We start from the raw sequence: 18,138 nt of genomic DNA, 5'->3' as shown, positions 1-18,138 counted from the left end.
TTCTCTACTCTTAACAAATACTTGAAAGAAAAGCCGTCAATTAAAGTATAATCATGATTGCAAATGTGATCAGGTTTTAACTTACTTATAATACCTTTTTTTTTTTAGATTCAATCGTACCCCAGTGATCATGGCTTCTGGTCGAGAATTGTGTTACGTTTTACTCGTTGGGATTCTATCTTGTTATGGGATGAGCTTCGTTATATTGAGCAAACCAACAACATGGAATTGCACCTATCTTCGTATTGGTCTAGGCCTTTGCTTGAGTATTTGTTACAGTGCAATACTCACCAAAACTAATCGTATTTCACGTATATTTAATCAAGGTACGAAAAGTATCAAAAGACCTTCATACACGTCGCCAAAAAGTCAAGTTGTTATTGCTATCGGTGAGTACGTGCTGTCTAAGTTAATGATTGATCTGTGAATAAAATTGGATTATAAATTAAAAATAAAATCAAATGAAATGAAATTAAATAAAAGTTAGAAAATTACGCTTGATGATCTGTAATTGCTCGGGCAAATAAACAAATTTAACGAATATATATTTTATCGACAAATCTTCCATCGTTATAAAATCAAATCAAATCAAATTAATAGGGTAGTCACACGTTGGCCGTTCGTGCCGTTCGAGCTTGATCCTGAATTACGTAACTCCCGTTTTTATAGGGATCACTGCAGTCCAACTGATCGGTGCCATCGTTTGGCTGATTATCGAACCACCTGACACCACAGAGATCCATCCGTATCCACTATCAGCTGTATTGACATGTCGTGTCTCAACGTTCTCCTTGATGATGTCTCTTGTATATAATATGTTCCTCATACTGATGTGTACTCTATATGCATTTAAAACAAGAAAAATACCAGAGAACTTCAATGAAGCTAAGTACATTGGTTTTACCATGTACTCGACTTGTATAGTCTGGCTTGCCTTTGTACCAATTTATTTTGGTTCGAAGAATGATTACAAGGTATCTAGCAAAATTCAATGAAAATCATTTGCAGGAAGACTTAGAGAAGTTTATTCTGTAGGTCCAAATAGCAAGCATGTGTATGTGTATCAACATCTCAGCATCTGTTGCTCTTGGTTGTCTATTCACACCAAAGGTCTATCTTGTATTATTTCAACCTTACAAGAATGTACGACCTGGTCCCAACGTGAGTAAAAAATAATCCTAAAAAATCAAGTCATAATTAATATAAATGGTTAAAAATAATTTATTTATAATAATAAGATACGCATAAGAATACATAGAAATAAAATTGAAATATATTTTATTAATTATTAAATTAATTATTAAATATAAATGTTAATACAGCCAGGAGGTGTTCATTGTATTAACAGGCCAACATTCATAATGCAATTTTCGGGTGCGAGAAGTCAAACGATGCAGAGCATGACCTCAGGATCACGTAGCAGCCCTCCCCCATCACGAGCATCTCGAAGTGAGCAAAAGCATATAAATGGTAAATTAAAAAAAAATATTTTTATTAATAAGTCCTAACAATTGGAGAATTTTTTATTGAAATTATTCAATTTGTAATTAGGTGAAAGTCAAGCCCTGGCAAGCCCGTCAGTCGAAGAAACATCAGTTAGCTAGGTCGCTCTCATACACCTCCCTCTTTGTCCAGAGCATCATCTGAAGGTGCATGAGACTGAGGTGGAGGTGTATGTCGATGAAGAAATCGCAAGAACAACAGAGAAACTCTCGATCGTTAGTGAATTATCAGAGTTACCAGATGTGCCAAGTTCTGATGAGGACTATGACCTTGAACAGGTTCAAAACAACTTATCTATTATTTACTCTGATATTAAGAAAAAGTCATAAATGATTATTTAAATTTGTTTACAATTTCCTTTCATTTAGGTAACTACACCGATCAACAGCATCTCTGAAAGGATAGATGTCTCTACAGAATTAAACGATCGTCCGAACGAGGAACATATTGGACGTATCTATAGTGCATCTCCAACATTCTCGGATTTTTCATCATAGTGTTCGACGTCAATCTTTTCTTCATTTCGTCGAACTATTCAATTATGATCTATACTCGAGTATAACTTCGTACTCTCGAGATATAGTATTATAGAGAGATCTTTTTACTATTTCAATCGGTAAGTATGACTATAAAATCGTTCAAGGACAAACTTTTCAAACAAGAATTTCAAAAAAGTTTTAAGGTTCTAATCAATCGAGTGGTATTCGTACGTACACGTAATGACCTAATTGTTCGTTCATAAATAATATTTTTTATAGCCATTTCTCTCATTGACATCTTCGAGTATACTTTTAAAAAAGGATTAAATTGACATACAATACTTGGTTCGTTTTTATGAGAAAAATTTTGATTCTAATCATTCGTTTTTATCATCCACTTAAAGAGAGAAATGTTTCTGTAAAATATACGATATATGATATCCAATTGATTTTTCAATCGTGTTAAATGCAAATATAATTAATTATCATGTCCGATAATTAAGACGATATTATACAAAGTTAGAGGCAAATTACTACTTGCAGCACGATAAGAATTGCTAGGTAAGAGAAAAAACACTATGAATAATGATAATAATGATAGTTTTTAGTCCTATAATTATTATTGATGATCGTGTCTATATTTGTAGTAAGAGAAATTAATGAATATAAAGAAAAATTCGATTTTTCATGTTCCTTTCAATATTGATTTTTTTGTTTTTGCAGAAATTACTATTGCATATCGAAAAAAAAAAAAGAAAATGGATTTAACTATAGGACTATAAGCGTCAAATATAAGGCTCTTAAATATTTTCACGAACATCGATTTTGAAATATTTCTTCCTGAATCGGCTGTACTTCATATTTCAATTGCATCGTGTGTCTCGGAAAGCACTGCTGTTTTTTGTACGATAATATCTAATAGAATCTATATATTAGAACAAAAAAGAAATCTTAGATAAATAATTATATATTATAATCGTGTTTATGGAGAAATCGAATTTGCATAGTATATATTATATATATATATATATATATATATATATATATATATATATATGTATGTACATTGTACATAATACCGAATCATTGATAGCTTTCTTTACAAAAAAATATTTGCATTCTCTAGAATATTACTATATATTAACAATATTGCGAATAAGGAGATAATTATTTCATAAAAAAATAAAAATATAAAAAGAAAAAATAAAAAGAAAAAAAAAACAAACTTATAAACGTCAATGTGTCGACGTGCCAAAAGAAATATAATGGACGATAGATTTCAATTAGAAACAAAGGAAGACGAAAAAAGATAGTAGAAGATCGTATTGAACTTTGTAACTGCAACGAAAATGAACATGTGTTGTAATAGAGTACTGCATGTGTAAATGTAAAACACCATATACTCGTGATGTAAAATAAGCAACGTAATTACATCACTTAAATGCAATTTTTGCAGATTAACAATAATGTATAATCTGTTGAATTATTATTATCGATTATATATTATATATATAATTGATATATATATATATTAGTTGGTGATTTGAAAAGTAATCTAAGTCATATATATATTTTTCGTTTTGAGATTTTTTTAACATTTCAGTTTTAATTATTTAAAAATTTTTTTTTCTGTAATGAGGCAAGCAAAACAAGTAAGTATATTCATTTTTGAAATAAAAAGAAAATTAATTCTCTTTTATGTAATTTTCAAATTTTTAAAATAACGTGTTAAAAAATATTTTTTTTTAATATCTCGAATGATTTAGACTTTCATAATCACTGACTCTTGTATATGTATATATATACATATATATATATATACATAACTGCCGGCGATAATAAAATTTAACTAAAAGAAGAAAAATTTTTTAAATAATTAATGTAAATATTAAGATATAGTTAAATATTATAGTAAATGAGATATTAATTGTTGATATTTATAATACCAAAGAATTATGTTACTTTTCGTACAAAAAATTTTAATACGAATCAAAAGAAAAAGAAGAAAAAAGCAAAGAAATTAAGGGAAAAAATATCGATTTAAAATAACTCGTAGTTGTGAACAAACAACTATTCTTCCTATTGACAAATTATCTCAACTATATTAAACATTTTTCTTTACAAGAGACAGCTTCAAAAATAATATTCCTATTAGAATTTCATTGCTAGTTTATATCTCTATCTATATATATATACATATACATAAACTAGCAATAAAATTCGATATATATAACAAAATTCGATATATAAACAAAAAAGCACGAAATTAACTATTAATAATCGTGCCATTATAATGCATACATTCATAATTCGCGCGTAATAGAGTAAGATCACGTGGCAACACTAAAAGATCAAAACAATTACCGTTTATGATCTATAATTCTCGTTTTTATGAACGAAATTTAATATTTATTGTGCCAAACAATCGTTAGCTGTTTAATCAAAAACAAATTAATCTTCGACCTAGTCGAGATATATATGTATATTAGGTAAGATCGTAAAAATTTAATAAATTATTTGTTAATACATTTTATATATGTACCTATATATATACATATATATATACATATATATATATAAGTTAGAGAAATAGGATGCAAAAATTAAATGTGAAGAAAATGATGGCCAAAAATCAAAAGAAATATATGTATTCGTTTAAATTTTGTAGATGCACACTCTCGATATATATTTGCATTCATGACGAAGTTGCATTGTGCATTTCCGGTGCATAAATCATTTCAAATGAAATTGCACGTAGTCATTAGTATTATTAAAAAGTTCGTGTTTAATAGAGTGAAAATCAAATGGTGGAAGATAAACAAAAAATCAAATCCTACATAGTCCAAATATATAAAAAAATAAATAAATAAAAGATTGCAGATCGAATCTTTGCTAAGTAAAAAAACGATTTTACATATTCTAAATAATATAAACGATATATGATATAAATTAAAAAGTATAAGTAAAGGAATACATTGGAGAACATAATAAAAATTTATAATTAATGTGATACACATTTAAGCATTATGTATACCTCTTAGTAATTAATATCGTTAGTATGATCACTAGAGCCATGTCTTTTATATGTAAATAATAATTATAGAAAGAAAAAAGGAGAAAAAAATAATGATAACAATGTTCGAATTTTACATAAAATGGTGGACGTGTCAAGTTCCTTCATAAGTAAAAATGATAAAGCCTAATTAATTAGACAGTTATGTAGAGATCAAAAATGATTTTCTAATCTTTTACATATTTCATTTATAAAATTCTTCACTGATTACAACAGGAAAATAAATCACTCGCAGATATGAAAACTTTCTGTTTTTTGGCAGGAAAGTATGAGCCAAAGACTTACATATAATAATAATAATAACAATAATACTAGTAGTAATAATAATAATAATAATAATAATAATAATAATAATAATAATAATAATAATAATAATAATAACAATAATAATAATAATAGAAAAGTATCGCTAATGTATTAATAAGAAATATAAATTACTATATCAAAGGTGCATCATTATATATATCGTATATATACATATATAAATATATACACACTTCCAAATATCATAGATTTAGAAAACAAATTTTTCATTACGTTTGCAGATTAAATATATGTCTATTAAATAAAAATGAATAGTTTATGATGTTTTAAAGGTATTATAAATTTTTTATAAATTCTAATAAGGCATGATTTTCATGTTATTTTTTACTTATATAGCAATGATTCTATAAATATCCTTTATTATCCAATTTTTTATTTTGCTCTTCAATTACTGGAATGATTATTTTTTAAATATGTTAAAAAATGAAAATAGTATATAAAACTTTATTTTAAAGTATTAAACACAATATCTTTGTTTCTGTAAAAAGGTAGAACTTTAAACAATAGAATATATATATATGTAATATATATATAAGATATATATATATATATATATATATATAAATATATATATATATGTAAGATATATATATAAGATATATATGTATCTTATAGTAGACATATTGTATCGATAATAAAATAACTATGTACAATGTTTAAGGTTTATTATATCGTACTTTTTGTCGATCTTGATGACCATAATATTCGTTCATTATTAGTTTACAAAGGAATAAATGAAAAACAATGATGAGAAAACATATACTAATCCAGAAAAGAGTAGGTAAACCTCCAAGTTGATGACCATGCTTATGTAAAGCCATTACGTGATGATCGTGAGCTGGAGCTATACAAAATTAAAAAGTATATTTCGCATATTCGTATCATTTTATAAATATGTATTAATACATACCATCGTCTACAGCATGAACATGTAAAGCATTTCGTAAATCTTGCATGTGTTGATAATCAGATGTTATATAAAGTATAGCAGTCAATGGTTTAGTTAATTTTACCGGAAAGTTGGTATAAGTTTGACTTAAAGAAACCGGTGCATCTAAACAACCTGCATCGCATCCAAAATATACGCTGTCACTTTTATCCAAGGCTACTCCCAAAATTGCACGATTATCTTCTCCTACTGTTACTGATATATTTACATGAGTTACGTTACCATAACTTATTCGTCTGTAAATATATAAAGGAGAGAATTTGTTTTGTTAGATAATAACGATATATACTTTATTTCATACCTAAATAAGTAATCTCGATGGAGATATTGCGGATCGATATTAAACTCCAGATGTTGATTGGTAAATCTTAAACCTCCAAGGCTTAAAACAATAGCTTGCTGTACTGCTGGAGGACCTCCTACCATTAAATGATGACAGCTTCGTTTTTCTAACGTTAATAACCATGCATCGACAATCTCATTTACACTATCAATTGATGAAGTATCTTTCCATAATTTTGGAGCATCTCTAAAAATATACATTATTAATTGTCTAGTATCTTTAGATGATATAAAAAGAAATATTTAATTTATTACAATGTGTGATGACCATGATAACAACCCTCGTTAGTTGCAATTTTTTTTTCTACATCTACAAGGCCTCGTGGAATTTGAGAAAGCACCAAATACATTGTAGAATTTATTTTATGACCATTAATAGCTCCTGCAGCTTTAGAATCACTTATTCTAAAACCAGTAGACCAATAACTTTGCCATACTTTTACATGTTCTTCTTTTAAATTTTTCTGTTGTTGCATTATTGCTTTTTTTAATATCTACATTAAATAAAATAAATATATAAATTCAATTACATAAATGACAAATAAAAAATATGAACATTTCATGTAATGTTTAAAAGCAATACTTACATCTATGGCTTTCCTTTTAGTTACATCTCTTTCAATATGATATCGTTCTGATGAAACTGGTTCACTGTATTGTATACTTGTAAGAAATTCAAGTTTTATAGTACTCCTTGCTTTAATTTGTATCATTTTCGGTGGATCTTTATAAACTATGGATATTACAATAACTTTATTTGAGTCAGATAGAGGAATGAATCCAGATATTAAATTATACTCATGACTAAAACCATCCACTTGTATCCTAGACGAATACACAGTTATTTTATGTAGCAAACTTGATTAGTAAAAACTTTTACAAGTTGATATTAATATTTACTTAATAGTTTCTAATCGTGAATTAGCCCAATGTGCAGCAGTCAATGGTTTCAACGGTATCTCTTGAGAAAGTGATGTAGGATTAACAATTTTCACATCCTGCACTAATATTGCATCTAAAACTCTATGAGCATAATATTGAAAACTCAAGTGATAACCTTCTCTGAGACATTGATACTTATGAACAATTCCAGTTGTGAAATGAGTGACAGTAGCTTCACTATAAAAACTATTTTCATATAAAGGATGAGAAACTAATGGTTGCCATTGTATAGGTAATAATAAAGCTCTGCCATGTTTAATATACATCCAACCCTCTGGTGAGACGGGTATACCAAATACTCCATTACCAATATATGGCAAGTATTGATGTTCTTTTTCCAAAGGTGGATTATGAAGTATATTTACATTATATTCTGCTGCATCGAAATAAAAAGTAGACAATCTTTCAGTCATACAATGATGTTCGAACGCTATAAAAATAAAAAATAATTCTTTAAAATTGTATACCAATCTTATAACATAATTTTGATCTTACTTAATATTACCTTCTATTGGTTCTCTGGCTGTAGAAAAGAGCCATTGTGCAAATTGTGGTCCAAAATATAGAAGTACGCCGCCGCAGATAAGAATGAAAAATAAAAGTTTACGATAAGAGTAATTAACATCTATCAAACGACGTATTCGTTTTCCAAATTCACGAGCATCCAGCATGCCACCTGTCCTCATCGTAAAAACGATGATGTTTAGAAATAATAGGCGTTTTTCTTAAACTGCTTGAAAACATAACCTTTAGGAATCAAAGATCTTAATGCGAATAGAAATAATTTATTATTATCGTCTCATTATCATTTTATTATTAGCATCTAAGCTAAAAAAGAATCGATTTAATTAACAATATTTTATTACACTTTTCCGTAAATTTCGTAATAACATCATTTGTCTACCATTATAAGTAAACAATAGACAAAATTACTAACATCTGTGACATATATGACGTAAGATTATACGCTGTCCACTTCATGTGAGTACACGCTAGACTATCGAATTTTTTAGCTACTAATCGAGATAACTCGATTATTTCAAATACACCAATCAGAAATCGTTCGCTCTTGTATCGTTTCATTGATTGGCTCATTTCGAAAAATCGATATATATATATCGAATTATTTAAAAAAGACCGCAAAAGTTTCTATTTAATTACTATAATCAATTTCATCTATTTTTTACAAAACGATAAGTTTAAATAAATAAATGTATATTCGAGTATATATATGTATATATACTTTTATTTTAAGATCATGATAAATATTAATTTCTAATGTGTTTCTTTCTAATCATACGTTGTACTGTGTTACGATAGCGTAGTGTTATGATATTTTATAATTAGAATATTTTTTAAATTAAAAAAATATCTATTATTAAAGTAATTTGAATAAAAAAATATCATAGCTTACTTTACTCGAATTTCTATCGAGAAGGACGGTAACTATCGTGGTTCCCGCGGCACTTCCCGCACATCCTCTTGTCATTTGGGATACTCCCCTCCATCCTACCTAATACCTAATATTAATAGCAAAACGGATCTAATCGGAAAATGTGAAATTAACATTGATTATAAATGAAATATCAAATAATTCTTATTGCTATCAATTTTTTATTATTAACTTAAAAATTATCTCAAATAAAAATTTCACATATATTTCAATGTTATTAAAAGACAATTACTTTGAAAAATTCAATTGTTATAGATCAACAAATCTTGGTAAAGATATAAGAATTTGTACATATCATTTTTCTCACTTTTTTCTTTCTGAACTATTATTGAAATTAGAGAAAAGAAAATACAAAAAAAATGTACCATATCAAATATTTTTGTATAACTTTGAAATATGTTTATACAGTATCAAGCGTTACCAATCTATACGATGGACTGTACCGAGAACGGATGCAGGGATAGATCGGTGTCACGTGGACCCTCCGGATATACCAGCTTCCTAGTCTTGCTCGCCTACTTTATCATTATTTCGTTTCATCGGAAATGTTCCGATACTGGTAAGGACATCCGTATACTTTTCTCCGCTACCTTTATTTTTAATACTTCATCTGTAAACAAATTTAAAAGCCAATATTCTCGACATAAATCCATAGAAACATATTGTATATATTTTATATAAATTATTAAATTAAAAACGAAAAAAAAAATTCTTATTAAGATTTTTTTTATGCATATGACTAATACATTTATGGCTATAATATTGATATTAATGGGATGAGACCAAGTCCACGTACGAAGCGTCATTTTCCTGGTAGCTCATAGGCAGACGTAGATCCGGATAGACTCATGGAACTACTCATTCCGCGCGTATCCCTAAACCTCCTGCCCTAAATCCATCCGGATTCCACTCCCTACCATGAACATGAAGCATCAGTCAACTACGAGCAATGCATGGTGGTGTATTGCTTCGAAAGCAAGGTCGATTCCCGCGTTCTCGTTTCCATCGTTAAGTTCCTCCCCTTGAAGAACTATTACCCCCTTCCCTATCAAAAATCCCTTCGATCAGGCTCACCCTCGACTTCTCCATCCCGAAACGATTTTTATTTCCTCATACAATAAAATACACTAATAATTATAACAATGATAATGATAAATAGAGGGTGTAGGGTTTAAATTTACAATTACATTAAATATTTAAAATACAAAAATAATAACAATGAGAGATATAATAATAAATAGATTATTTAAATAGATTTAAAATTATTAGAATGTATTGTTTAAGTATTGTACTCTCTCTCTCTCTCTTTCTCTTCGTCTTTCTTCCTCTCTCTCTCCCTTTTTCTTCCTCTCTCTCTCCCTCTCTCTCTCTCTTTCTCTTTTTTTCTATTTAAAATTATTTTAATAATTTTAATAATAATTGAAATCTTTTTTCAGGATGTATAAAGTAGAAGATTTAATGGTAATAAAATATGAGAAAAGAAAGAGAAAAAGGTATTGCGGAAGTAGAAAAATTTGAAAGGATGTTGTAAAATAGGAGGAAGAAACAGATGAAGCGTAGAAACTGTGTATCTATTGATACGCGAAGTCATGAAGTGGAGGGCTTCATACAAACTAGCAGAGCGATGTCAACTTGATGATGATATACTGGATACGAACATACTGACTCCCTCTCTTTTTTGCCTTTTCCTTCTCTTCCTCTCTTCTGTCTCCTTTCTCGATTTTTTTGTGCAATGATCATTCAAGACATTCAATAATAAAACTTCATTATAATAATCAATTGTATAATTCCTTTTTTTAGGATTGTCTTATTTTGAAATCGATTTAATTTTGATGTTTAAGTATCTTGAAAAATTAAGAATGATAAATTGATCTTTTAAAAAGATCTATCCTATTAAGATCATAATCGAAGAAAGCGATAATTTTATCTTTTAGGCTTTTTCTACAATGATCAATATATTTAATTAAAGTAATTAAAAAGAATGTGTTCATCTAAAAAAATAATTTAACAAATGTCATCAACTCTAATTAATTATTATTTTGCAATATCGATAGAATTGCACATTAATATTCAGAAAATAAAAATGAAATTGATCAAGATCTATAAAAGGATCAATACAAGGATCAATATAAAAATAAGATGGATCACAAGGAAGTAAAGTTAACATAAGTCAGAGATGATGGAAGTGGAGATATATACATAGAGATGTAAGGGTGTGGGAGAAGGGATGAGAGAGAAGAGAGGGAAGAGGGGAAAAAGGAAAAGGGGGATCTCTCCCGGTTTTCTATCTCGCTGATTTCAGTCGGTGAGCCGACATGCACGAAAGCTCCCCAGCATCATCCACGTAGTCATCATCCACAGATAGAAGAAGAAGAGTCTTTCCAGTTTCTCTCTGACCGAAGGACGCTAAACATTTTGGTTCTTTCGGGAGTTCTATATCGAATTAAAATTAAAGAACAACATTATGTTAGAAACCATGGATCGATCTATCGATCTTCGTTAACGATCCAAGCTTGGACTTTTGAACAAAAAAAAAAAAAAAAGAAAAAACAAGAAAACAAAATCAATCAGTGTTTGATTCACTTGTGTTCGACTCTCTCAAAGTGAAGTGCAGACTAAGTGAAGTCTATCTTAGGATCATCAAAACGGATTCTACTATTAGAAAACTCAATAAATTAGGTATGTGTGTGTATATTAGAAAATTTCTATGACATTTCTAATCGTTCGATTCGAACGATTTTATCTATTGTATCAAATAGGAAGTATGAACAACAATGGACATTGACTTTTAAGTTATTAAGAGAGTTCATTGACAGATCTTCTTAGGTGATAAAGATCTAGGTATAAATATAAGATTTATGATGGATGATGAGAAGGGTTGGGGGAGGGTGTAAGGTAAGCCAGATGACAGGGTCGACAGTCAACGCATAGCGATGCAACATCGGACACGCGGAACAGCACATCCTCGGCTAATTAGAATATAGCTGTTTTTTATGAGCGTGGAAGAGGAAGAGGGAGCCAATGGATGAATACGGTGGAAGAGAGGGGAGGGTCACCCATGATCGTGATATTTATTACACGGACCCCCTGCCGGACATTAGTATTTAACTCTGCTTCTATACTAGCAAATACTGGTGGAGGCCTTCACCCTTCTTTGTTCAGGTGGTTGGAACAAGCCACCATTTCTAGAAATCTTTCTTATTCTTTCCTAGAGAAAGAGAAAGAATTTGTTTGTGAAATATTTTCATATAAATAATACAAAAATGTGTCTTCTCATCAGTTCACATCGTCTCTTACATTTGTTCGATCTTTTCAATGAATTTTATATTCTTTAAGATTACCAATCGACCTGATAAACTTCCGGTTAATCATATATCTCCCTCATCGAGAGAGACTGTCCAATGTCTTACTAAACGAGCGATAGTGATTGAAGTACAATGCCAAGCGTACTGTAATTATTTAATAGAAGATAAGAAGGTCTACTAGATCTATTTTAGCTTCGAATCCATGGTTAAATGTTTGACCATGAAAGTTGACAAATTTTTTCTTTTTCTTCTTCCTTATTTCTCTTTTTTTTTTGGATTCATTCGCCATGGATTGACCCAGTTTTTCGCGACACTTAGAACAATGAGTAGCGTTTAACTATACCGTTCTGAAGTGCATTGAGATAATTATTTCTTTGCATCGTCTTTGACCGAAATGAATAGTTTCCTTTTCCGTAGATTTTCATTCTAATGACAGGATTCAGGAAAACGTTTCTTAAGATCGTTCAATCATCGAATGATCTTGATTGCACAGGTACGGTGTTATGTACAAAGATCAGCATCCTACGTAAGAACGCTTTCTCAGGGGTCAGGTGAAGTGGTTGGTGAAGATTCAAGATAATTGAACAGTATAATTCATTAGTAGTCCATTCGCAAAAATGACGGAAACATCTAGAGAAGCTGATGTGCCTGACTCGGAAAATCCTGATAATGCGAGCACGTCTTTGAATTTAGCATGTACTCCTGCTAATAATGGCAAACCACTTCCGGATCGTGGAACGTGGAGTACCAAATTGGATTTCATTCTTAGCGTGGTAAATACAAGAACAATATTATAGAACAAAAGTTGATTAATTAATATATATCATCAAAAATTATTTTCATTTTCAAGGTTGGACTGGCCATTGGACTCGGTAATGTATGGCGTTTTCCTTACCTCTGTTATAAAAATGGAGGTGGTGCTTTCTTGATCCCATATTTCTTAACATTGGTACTAGCTGGTATACCAATGTTCTTTATGGAATTAGCTCTCGGTCAAATGTTAACAGTCGGCGGTTTAGGTGTTTTTAAAATTGCTCCACTTTTTAAAGGCATCGGTTATGCCGCTGCTGTGATGTCCTGTTGGATGAACGTTTATTACATTGTTATTCTTGCATGGGCGATATTTTATTTCTTTATGTCCATGCACAGTGGTTAGTATAACATTATAATTCTTTCTTATATTAAAATTATTTAAAAAATTGTATATCTCTAATTTTGTTCTTTCTTTTTTAGAATTACCTTGGGGTAGCTGTAATAATTACTGGAATACAAAATATTGCGTAAATCCTTATGATAGAAGTTCGTTACTTTGTTGGGATCAAATGACAAGGAATCACAATGTAATTAAGATGTGTTCTGTTAATCAAATGAATGTCACCATCAATGAACTCACAGATCCTGTAAAAGAATTCTGGGAGTGAGTAGGATGATAATGCTCATTTAGAAAAGAAATAAATAAAGAAAGAAACACGAAGAAAATTAATATATCATTTCCTATGTTCATAGACGTCGAGCATTACAAATTAGTGATGGAGTAGAGTATGTAGGTACTATACGTTGGGAATTAGCTGGTACTCTACTATTGGTATGGATTTTATGTTACTTTTGTATCTGGAAAGGCGTAAAATGGACTGGCAAGGTAGTTTACTTCACTTCACTCTTCCCTTACGTTTTACTTACGATTTTATTAATTCGTGGGATTACTTTGCCTGGTGCAATGGAGGGTATAAGATTTTACATCAGTCCAAATCTATCAAAATTAAAAGAGTCCGAGGTAAATTAAAATAAAAAATGTAAGATGTTATTAAATTTTTCTTCTGATTATTAAAAATTTAATTGAAAAAAATTTAATAGGTATGGATAGACGCAGTTACACAAATTTTCTTTTCCTATGGACTCGGTCTTGGAACATTGGTTGCTCTTGGTAGCTACAACAAATTTACCAACAACGTTTACAAGGATGCCCTGATCGTTTGCTCGGTAAATTCATCGACCAGCATGTTTGCTGGCTTTGTCATCTTTTCGGTTGTTGGCTTCATGGCTCATGAACAACAAAAACCTGTAGCCGAAGTTGCTGCTTCAGGACCAGGATTAGCTTTTCTTGCATACCCTTCTGCAGTCCTTCAATTACCAGGTGCACCTCTCTGGTCCTGTCTTTTCTTCTTTATGTTACTTTTAATTGGTCTGGATTCGCAATTTTGTACTATGGAAGGGTTCATCACTGCAATGGTAAACTCTTGTTTGACAATTTTTTTATTTATTTATTATTCGAATAAAATAGATATTTATTATTTTTATAAAATAGGTAGACGAATGGCCTCAGTTATTACGTCGACGTAAAGAAGTGTTTATTGCGATAGTCTGTGCTTTATCTTATCTCATTGGACTCTCATGTATTTCGCAAGGTGGAATGTACGTCTTCCAAATCCTGGACTCTTATGCTGTATCTGGATTCTGCTTACTCTTCCTGATATTCTTCGAATGTATCTCGATCAGTTGGGCTTTCGGGGTGAACAGATTTTACGATGCTCTTCGGGATATGATCGGTTATTATCCTCTAATGTGGTGGAAATTTTGTTGGACTATAACAACTCCGATGATATGTGTCGTGAGTACTATAAATGTTATCAAAGAAAATCTTATGTTGCACATAGTAGTTTGATTAATATTTATATAGGGAGTTTTTGTCTTCAACTTGGTGCAATGGACACCGGTAAAATACTTGGATTATGAGTATCCTTGGTGGTCACACGTATTGGGATGGTTTACAGCATTATCGTCTATGCTTTGCATACCAGGATACATGTTATATGCATGGATGAAAACACCAGGTGATAACAGTACGGTAAGTCAGAGATATCAAAATTAAAATGAACAAATAGTAATAATAGAATTGTACACTTGTTTTTTTTTTGTTGCAGAAATATAAATTGTTAATTCGAATAGAAGATGATGTTGCAGCGTTACGAACAAAAATGGGTCAACCATCGGTCGAATTAACACCACTTTAAAATGTTTAGTCCCTGTTTTTCTCAATTACCTGGATCACAGGGATCTATTTTGACCTTATGAGATATGAGGAGAAAGAACGCAACACTGCCGTTCTCGTTGCTTCCAAAAAGTTTCAACGCTTTATGCGTATGACAATTGAATCGGCTTATTAACTAGCCAATCTTGTAGGTAATATGTCGATCTATCGCGAACAGTGCAATATAAACAATAACAAATGATATTAATAGCGCTATTTGTTATTATTACTTCGGACATATTGGAAAGGACGAGAATTCTGCTTCTATTATTAATCGTTGGCGTTAAAACTCTTGTAAAAAGTTGTGTAAAAAAAAGGAAGAGTGTGTTATATCTAATGTAGGCATATGCCAACAAATAATATATACACGTATCTTTATGTGCAATGTACTCATAATACGTTATTAGTTTGAGTTGCACTTGTATGCTCTTTAGGTTGAGAATTTAGTACCTTTAGAAAGATCAATATATGTGTGTGTGTATATATATATGTATATATATATATGTGTATATATATATATGTACACATAAACATACACACGTATAGAGTTATATTACATAAACGTAGGTATATAGGATATATAGATGTGTATGTATAAAAAGAATAATATATGTCAAAAGTTAGATTTAGTACGCTTATAAGATCGCATAAAGAATTATTAAGAAGAAAAATCAAAAAACAAAACAAAAAAAAACAACAAATAATTTATTCGTTATTGTTTATCACACTTAATTGTTCTATTTGAGTTTTAACACCAATCGTGAAAGAGTAAATGAAATGACAAAAAAAAACCAACAATAAAAAAGAAAAGGCAAACTTCAATTAAAATCATTACTTTACTGTTGAGTATAATCAAAAGAAATAGTACATGTATATGCATATGTATATGCATCCGTAATGTGTTCATATAATGAATATAAAATGATGATCATTTGTGGATCGACGTTTAGACGATCTCCATTTCGAGTATTTCTTTCTTTTTGTTTCATTTTTTCGAAAAAATACAAAATATAAGACGAATAGAAAAAACATTCACTTAATTCGATGAACATTCAATGCAACTGTTATTAAATTCGATTTCGATTTTAGCATATTGTATGTACGACAAAAATATCTTAATCTGTTATTTATTATTTCATTAGATCGATAATTTGATCTATTTCAATTTAGAAATTAAATCATGACGCGCTTAATACAAATCTCGGTTTAAATTTCGCGCCAAAATAGAATGGGCCATTTGGCTTGTCGCATACGAAATATTATTTATTGCAATAATACTACTTTATAACTATTATTATTATTATTATTATTATTATTATTATTATTATTATTATTATTATTATTATTATTATTATTATTATTATTATTATTGTTATTATTATTATTATTATTATTATTATTATTATTATTATTATTATTATTATTATTATTATTATTATTATTGCTAATATTATTATTAATCCTTTCATTTATTATTAATATTTATTATTAACAACGATCTTTTTTTTTTCAATGACTTTTTTTTTGAAACTTTAGTCTTTTCTATATATCTTATTATATTTATTACGACATCGAGATCTTTACATCGGTTGTTCGTTTTTATTTTTTATTTCAATCATTAAGTTTCATTCCGCATAAAAAAATTTTAATTTCCAAGAGACATATTGAGATATACGATCATAATATCAATCTACATTGATGCCTCCAGTACATGCTGTTAACGAAAATGTTAATTAATCAGTATAATTGGATTTAAAAATAGCATTGTTTTATCCATATGAATTGTATTACAAAGACACGTCGAATAAATTTTTATGATTATGTAACTCGGTAGAACAATGATAATAATCCTTCACTTTTTTAAATTTGCGAAAATACTATAAAAGTAAAGGTAATAATTAATTCATGGTAAAACATAAAAGCTCTTGCATAATAACCTTATAAATTATTTGATTTATCCGATAATGATTTGAATGAAAAAGAAGAATATTTCTATAAATCAAATAAAATCGCGGAAAAAAATTATACCGATGTTATTCGTAAACAGAAAAAACATTGTCAATTTTTATTGAACGTATTTTTTCGGACTGTATATTTTGTGCAAGTGTGTAATATGTTCTGTCATAATCAGATTTTACATAACCTATATATTTTGTATAAGTATATAAAATAATCTGTCAAGCAAATAATCCAAACCCCTCTAAAAAACTCAGTTATATATTATTCCTATTGTGTTATTTAAAACAAAAAATAGCATTAATAATATATCTAATGCTAATAATAATAATAATATATCTAATTTATCACATTGGATGAAGATTTTGATCTAAATCAATTTTAAATTAATTTAAATTAAACTAAAGTAAATAAATCAAAACATTTTTTATTTATTTATCTTTATATTCTGTATTCTATATTCTAGTGATCAGTTTCTACATAGATTCTCTAGTAAAAAATTAAACATTCTAAAATATAATTTCTTTTTTTCTTAAATTTTATTCTGTTTTTCAATCCAACCATCTCATATAAATTGCATCTACTCTTCTTTCTTTACAATCTAACATTCTTTTATATAGATTATACAACACTCTTGATTTGATAGGTTTTTCTCTTAAGTTCTAGAGAGGATGCTTCTTTGATAAGACATAGAAATTGTAATGTAAATTGATTCTTGAGATTTATATTTACAATAATATTTTTGTTTATTGAGATATAAATATAACATAGAGAGTATTAGTTA

At 29.1% G+C, this 18,138-nt stretch overlaps 3 protein-coding genes and 1 long non-coding RNA gene across 10 annotated transcripts in view; 3 read left to right on the top strand and 1 right to left on the bottom strand.

The window, feature by feature from the left end:
• LOC118449354 (metabotropic glutamate receptor 8) overlaps window positions 1–1,755 on the top strand; it is a 36,026-nt gene extending 34,271 nt beyond the window's left edge. For 5 of the 7 annotated variants that reach the window (XM_085662758.1, XM_085662757.1, XM_035883811.2 and 2 more), the window contains 5 exons: window positions 109–389; window positions 670–974; window positions 1,036–1,161; window positions 1,323–1,470; window positions 1,552–1,755. In XM_085662758.1, the coding sequence (XP_085518884.1) occupies window positions 109–389; window positions 670–974; window positions 1,036–1,161; window positions 1,323–1,470; window positions 1,552–1,604 (913 nt within the window). In that variant the 3' untranslated portion in view covers window positions 1,605–1,755. The remainder of the gene's footprint in view (window positions 1–108; window positions 390–669; window positions 975–1,035; window positions 1,162–1,322; window positions 1,471–1,551) is intronic. The other 2 variants (XR_014983302.1, XM_085662761.1) reach the window with 2 other exon arrangements.
• LOC146872385 (uncharacterized) lies at window positions 1,611–2,960 on the top strand (the record flags this gene model as incomplete). The annotated part of the gene is made up of 2 exons (XR_014983314.1): window positions 1,611–1,781; window positions 1,872–2,960. It is a non-coding gene; the product is annotated as an uncharacterized LOC146872385 (long non-coding RNA).
• Window positions 2,961–6,027: 3,067 nt separating this feature from the next.
• Window positions 6,028–8,589, bottom strand: LOC118449357 (uncharacterized protein KIAA2013 homolog). The gene is made up of 7 exons (XM_035883814.2): window positions 8,118–8,589; window positions 7,571–8,042; window positions 7,258–7,495; window positions 6,926–7,164; window positions 6,630–6,857; window positions 6,290–6,564; window positions 6,028–6,223 (listed from the first exon to the last, which is right to left on the bottom strand). Exons 1-7 carry the CDS (start codon window positions 8,296–8,298, stop codon window positions 6,036–6,038), a joined length of 1,821 nt encoding a protein of 606 aa, XP_035739707.1. The 5' UTR covers window positions 8,299–8,589; the 3' UTR covers window positions 6,028–6,035.
• A 2,791-nt stretch (window positions 8,590–11,380) lies between these two features.
• Window positions 11,381–16,681, top strand: Gat-a (GABA neurotransmitter transporter-1A). The gene is made up of 9 exons (XM_035883812.2): window positions 11,381–11,744; window positions 12,864–13,143; window positions 13,221–13,521; window positions 13,604–13,787; window positions 13,877–14,144; window positions 14,225–14,599; window positions 14,676–14,978; window positions 15,048–15,215; window positions 15,292–16,681. The coding sequence occupies exons 2-9, from the start codon at window positions 12,988–12,990 to the stop codon at window positions 15,379–15,381; spliced, it is 1,845 nt and encodes a 614-aa protein (XP_035739705.1). The 5' UTR covers window positions 11,381–11,744; window positions 12,864–12,987; the 3' UTR covers window positions 15,382–16,681.
• The last annotated feature ends 1,457 nt before the right edge of the window (window positions 16,682–18,138 follow it).

The sequence above is a fragment of the Vespa mandarinia genome, chromosome 19 (genome assembly GCF_050613455.1).
Source record: "Vespa mandarinia isolate Hongniang chromosome 19, ASM5061345v1, whole genome shotgun sequence".
Lineage (NCBI taxonomy): Eukaryota > Metazoa > Arthropoda > Insecta > Hymenoptera > Vespidae > Vespa > Vespa mandarinia.
Note: the sequence above shows the minus strand (reverse complement) of the source record. Positions and strands in the feature narration are given on the sequence as shown.